Source organism: Microtus ochrogaster, unplaced genomic scaffold (genome assembly GCF_000317375.1).
Source record: "Microtus ochrogaster isolate Prairie Vole_2 unplaced genomic scaffold, MicOch1.0 UNK184, whole genome shotgun sequence".
NCBI classification, from domain to species: domain Eukaryota; kingdom Metazoa; phylum Chordata; class Mammalia; order Rodentia; family Cricetidae; genus Microtus; species Microtus ochrogaster.
In genome coordinates, this window is record NW_004949282.1 from 63312 (window position 1) to 69000 (window position 5689).

A 5689-nucleotide genomic window follows, 5' to 3' on the forward strand; every position below is an offset into this window, starting at 1 on the left:
AAAATAGATCCATGTCTATTGCCATGCAGAAAACTCAAGTCCAAATGGATTAAAGACTTCAGTATCAATCTGAATACACTGAACATGATAGAAGAGAAAGTGGGAAGTAACCTACAATATATGGGCACAGGAAACCACGTCCTACATATAACCCGGTAGCACAGGCAATAAGGGCAACAATGGATAAATGGGACCTACTAAAACAGAGAAGCTTCTGTAAAGCAAAGGACAGTGTTATTAAGACAAAAACACAATCTACTGATTGGAAGAAAATCTTCACCAACCCCGCAACAGACAAAGGTCTGATCTCCAAAATATATAGGAACTCAAGAAACTAGACTTTAAAATACTAATTAACCCATTAAAAAAAAATGTGGTACTGAACTGAACAGAGAATTCTCAACAGAAGAGGTCCAAATGGCCAAAAGACACTTAAGGTCATGCTCAACCTCCTTAGCAATCAGGGAAATGCAAATCAAAACAACTTTGAGATACCATCTTACACCTGTCAGAATGGCTAGAATCAAAAACACCAATGATAGCCTATGTTGAAGAGGATGTGGAGTAAGAGGAACACTCATCTATTGCTGGTGGGAGTGCAAACTTGTGCAACCACTTTGAAAATCAGTGTGGTGGTTTCTCAGGAAATTCGGAATTGGCCTGCCCCAGGATCCAGCAATACCACTCCTGGGAATATGCCCAAGAGATGCCCTATCATACTGCAAAAGCATTTGTTCAACTATGTTCATAACAGTATTATTTGTAATAGTCAGAACCTGGAAACAACCTAGATGCCCCTCAATGGAAGAATGGATAAGAAAACTGTGAAATATACATGCATTAGAGTACTACTCAACAGAAAAAAAAAATGACATCTTCAATTTGTGTGAGGTTACCCAGACCCAAAAAGATGAATATGGTATGTACTCACTCATAAGTGGATTCTAGCCATAAATAAAGGACACTGAGCCTATAATTCATGATCCTAGAGAAGCTAAATAAGAAGGTGAACCCAAAGAAAAACATACAGTTATCCTCCTACATATTGGAAGTAGACAGATTGCCAGGCAGAAATTGAGAGCTTGGGGGTGGGGTGGGGGTAAGTGGACATAGGGAGAGAAAAGTGAGAAGGGGAGGATGGGAAGAGCTTGTGGGAAAGGGACAGTTGGGATGGAGGAAGAGTGGATATGGGAGCAGGGAAGTATATATCTTAATTATGGGAGCCATTTTAGGGTTAGTAAGAGACTTGACTCCAGAAGGGTTCCCAGGTGTCCAAGGAGATGTCTCCAAGTTGTTCCTTTGGAGCAGAGGAGAGGGTGCCTGAACTAGCCATGTCCAATAGCCACACTGATGAATATTTTGCATGTCACCATAGAACCTTCATCTGGCGATGGATAGAGATAGAGACAGAGACTCACAATGGAGCACTGTGCTGAGCTCCCAAGGTCCAAATGAAGAGCAGAAGGATAGAGAACATGAGCAAGGAAGTCAGGACCTGGAGGGGTTCGCTCACCCACTGTGACGGTGGGGCTGATATAATGGGAACTCTCCAAGGCCAGCTGGACTGGGACTAATGAAGCATTTGATCAAAATGGAATGTCTGAACGTGGCTAACAAGGAGGGCTGACTGAGAAGCCAAGGACAATGGCACTGGGTTTTGATTCTACTCCATGTACTGGCTTTTTGGGAACCATGTCTGTTTGGATGCTCACCTTCCTAGACCTGGATGGTGGTTGGAGGACCTTGGACTTCCCACAGGGCAGGGAACACTGACTGCTCTGTGGACTGGAGAGGGAGGGGGGGATGGGGAGAGGGGGAAGAAAATGGGAGGTGGGGAGAATGTGAAAATTTGTAATAAAAATAAAAAAATAAAATTGCATAGGTGAAGTAAAAAAATAGGAAAAAATTAAAAAGGGTAACAGAGAATGGGGATGAGAGTCTTTTCACTACATGAATAGTAGATGTAGGTCAAGTATGCATGATGGGATACCCTTTGAGTGGCAAATTCTAAGAAAAATCTTACCAACCATCAGTTTAACAAATCCCTATCAAATGCAGCTTATAACCAAATGCAAGTATTCTTCTAGGAATTACTTATCATCAAATTGTAGGGTAAGGAGACTTCCAAAAGTTGCCTAATAGTTTGCCAGTCCTCATATGGTTAATGGCCAAAGTACCCAAGCTGATAATAAAAGCTTGAAATAAAACTTCTGATAATAATACTTCAACAGGCAATTTTCTGGTTATAGACAGAACCTTTAGGGCCCTTCACGACTCTCTTGATTATGTACAACAAGTGTTATTCAGGAAGAAGGAAAGTAAAGAAGGTGATTCTTTCTTGTTTCTTTTAATTATAAGAAGCTCCATGCTGTAGGTTCTAAAACTTCTCATACTATTATTGATTTGATGAAACCATGTCAAAATATTGGCACAGAGGAGCATAGCACTCAGATTATGTCAGTATCTTTGTGTTCCCCTATGTGTTTCAAAAGTGTGTGTTTGTACTGGAGGAAAATGTCCATTTGTATAGTCTTTGCAACCAAAACTTACTACTTAAAATCAAAGTAAAAAAAATAAAACTCCCTCTCAAAAACCTCAAAAATATAAACTCATTTTCACTGTTCTTGTTGATGTCCATCTGAAACTGGTGAAAGACCCAATCCAGCTTCAGAATTGTCTGTAATGAGCACAACCCAGGGCTGCTGAGGACAGAATCCCTGGTCTCACATTCAATCTCAGCTTGGAATGCCACTACTTTTTCACAATGCCATCCTTAGAACTGAGGATAGTCTGTAGGTCTTGGTTGGCCTGGCTGGATGTCAATCCAGTTCTTTATTTTTAGAAATCTTATATGTGAGAGGTTAATTCTTTCGGAATGATCTTTAGGATGTGGTTTTCTATGATGGTGACAGATATTTTCAATGGAGAGGCAGATGTTCAGAGCAGGTTCTGAGGGACTGCAACAACTATGCATGCTGTGCCAATTGTTGGTAAAATTATGATAGTTTGGGGACTTTAAATTACAGATAATATTTATCACATTTGGTTTGTTCAATTTTTTTTAATGTTCAGAGAGAGTTTCACAAAAATATCCCAGAATTTGAGATAAGTCTTGTTAACTGAATATTGTGGCTGTTAACTTAAGTGGGGGTATGATAAGATTCCATTTATACTGTTGATCTTGTTTTAGTTACATAAGTGAGGCACTGTGTTTCAGGGTCTATATTTGGGTTAGAATTACATTCCGCTAATAATATTGGAATGAAATCACTAACTAATGAACAATCTCTCAAGGTTAACGTCCAAGTATGTCTAAACACACACTTTTCAGTTCTCTTCTATGTCAGAGTAGAAGCTTCTCTGTCAAATTTAAATATATTAACAGTGTGAACAAGAGTATTTATTTGATATGATGTTTTAAATTCTACTACAAATTGATATATTTTCTTGCACAAAATACTCTGTCTGTGCAAGTCAGTAAATATTGACAACAGTTATTATATACATTCCCTCCTACACACTTCACACAGTGCATACCCTGCTGTGCATTACACAGTTGGTAATACAGCAGTAGTGATATGTGGAGCCCAAAACACAATATGTATCATTCTATAGACATCCCAGCAACTGGTTTGTGTGAACAGACTAGGATGTTCTCCAACATACAGAGAGGAGTGTGAAAACCATCAAAAGTGGAATCACAGTTGTTACAGGAAAATTACTGTCATGTGAAACCTGCTGAGTTTCAAAGAACTACTATCATTAAAACATATTCCTACAACCAGAAAAATGGCTGTGTTGGTAAAGGCTTCATCCGCATTCAAAATGACATGAAATACTGCCTTGTACACTGTCTTCATTGACACAGTTAGAAACAAAAATGTGGCTTAACACAAACAAAATATTTCATGATCAGAAAGAGAAATGAACCTCTATCTTATCTGTTCTTAGGCAGTTAGAAGAAAAGCCAGAGAAAAACCAAGTGTTTTTCTTTCTCTGCCTGCAGTTTTAAAGTTCCTGAGATCAGTTAGTGCTGAGCGCCCCCTGCTGGTCCAGAGGTCCTCTACAGGGAGGTTTGTGTCTGGGCTAATGCTGAAGTTCCCTCACTGTGTCTCTTGCACAGTAATATGTGGCTGTGTCCTCAGTGGTCAGAGAGTTCAGCTGCAAGAAGAACTGGTTCTTGGATGTGTCTCTTGTGATGGAGGTGCGGCTCTTAAATGACGGGTTGTAATAAGTACTACCACCACTACTATATATGTGCCCAATATACTCAAACTTCTTCTCTGGGGACTGTCTGATCCAGCTCCAGTCGTAGTAACCAGCGGTAATGGAGTAACCGGTGACAGAGCAGGTGAGGGACAGTGATTGTGATGGCTTCACCAGGCCAGGTCCTGACTCCTGAAGCTGAATCTGGGACAGAATTCCTTCAGACAAAAAAGAAAAGAATTCTGTCAATCACATGTTTTCAGAACCCCACATGAAAACGTGTATGAAGTGGGAACACTCACCAGGAAGGGCTGTCACCAGGTAAAGAAGATCAAACAGTTTCATCTTCCAGGATACACCTCCTTTTCTTCAGAGGTCAGCCTCCTTGAGAGAGATGTGAGCTCCCACACTACAGGAGGGGATTTAACACAGAACTAGAAGAAACATTTGCATGAGGGAAGTCAAGCTAGACTTTATAAACTGGAGATGGATACTACCCTACTGGGTTATTACAATACAGCCAACAGTGTCTCTGACTTGCTACAGATAGAGTCTGGAATAAGAGAGCTTGGGTACTACATTCATCACAGTAAACACATCTTGGCATGAACCTGCGTCCATTTCCTAGCCCAATCTCCCCATCAAATTCTTCTGTTTCTGTATTTTTAGGTCACAACTCAGTGCCAACCATCTGTTCACACTACATTTCCTGAGTTCTTGATTTTTGACTAGTATGCCCACACTGCTACTAATGTTATTCTCTTTTCTCACTCATGAGATGGTATTCTGACGTGTAACAATTTTTGCACACTTTAAATATGTGTTATTCTCACTGGTTACTAAAATGCTGATGCATGGACACCTGGGTAGGAGAGATGGTTCAGGAGAATAAGACTAGGAGAGTTTTTAGAAGATGTATGGCAGAGTTAAAAGAGGTCACCAGAAGATGCAGAGGGTACAGGATGGAGGAGAGGTAAAGACAAGAGCTATGTGGCAACATAGAGAATCATAGAAATGTTTTAATATAAATAAAAGTAACAATCCAGTGCTATTGCCCAAAAAATTATTATTTTTTTAATTCTCAGTATATGTTATTTGTTTACAGGCAGACTGGAGAAAAAAAAGTCTGCCTACAATTTTCCAACTTTCCTATAAAATTTGACCATTCACATATAGTTGTTGTATAGGGACCACACCTAATTCTCAATCCATTCATTTTGTGGAATGTAAGCACATTCTGAGGGAAGCAGCTGAGAACTCTTCACACCATGGATTTGATGAAGCCATCTTGTATAGTAATGAATGTCCCAAGGTCTCTCAGTCTCAAAATATTATCAGGCTTTAGGTCTCTGTATTCAATCCAATCTGTTACAGTAGGAAGTTTCTCAGCTTATGGCTGAGCAAGGCACTGATCTTTACATGTAGCAAAGTGTTATAGAGAGTTGTTTTAATATAAAATTATTTTTTTATTGAGAAAAGGAAA

The 5689-nt window shown here is 39.6% G+C and overlaps 1 gene segment (V, D, J or C); it reads right to left on the bottom strand.

The window, feature by feature from the left end:
- Nucleotides 1-4086: 4086 nt before the first annotated feature.
- On the bottom strand, nt 4087-4551 carry LOC101979757. The segment is given in 2 exon segments: nt 4087-4424; nt 4509-4551. Coding segments are annotated over 2 exon segments (381 nt in total).
- Nucleotides 4552-5689: the final 1138 nt, after the last annotated feature.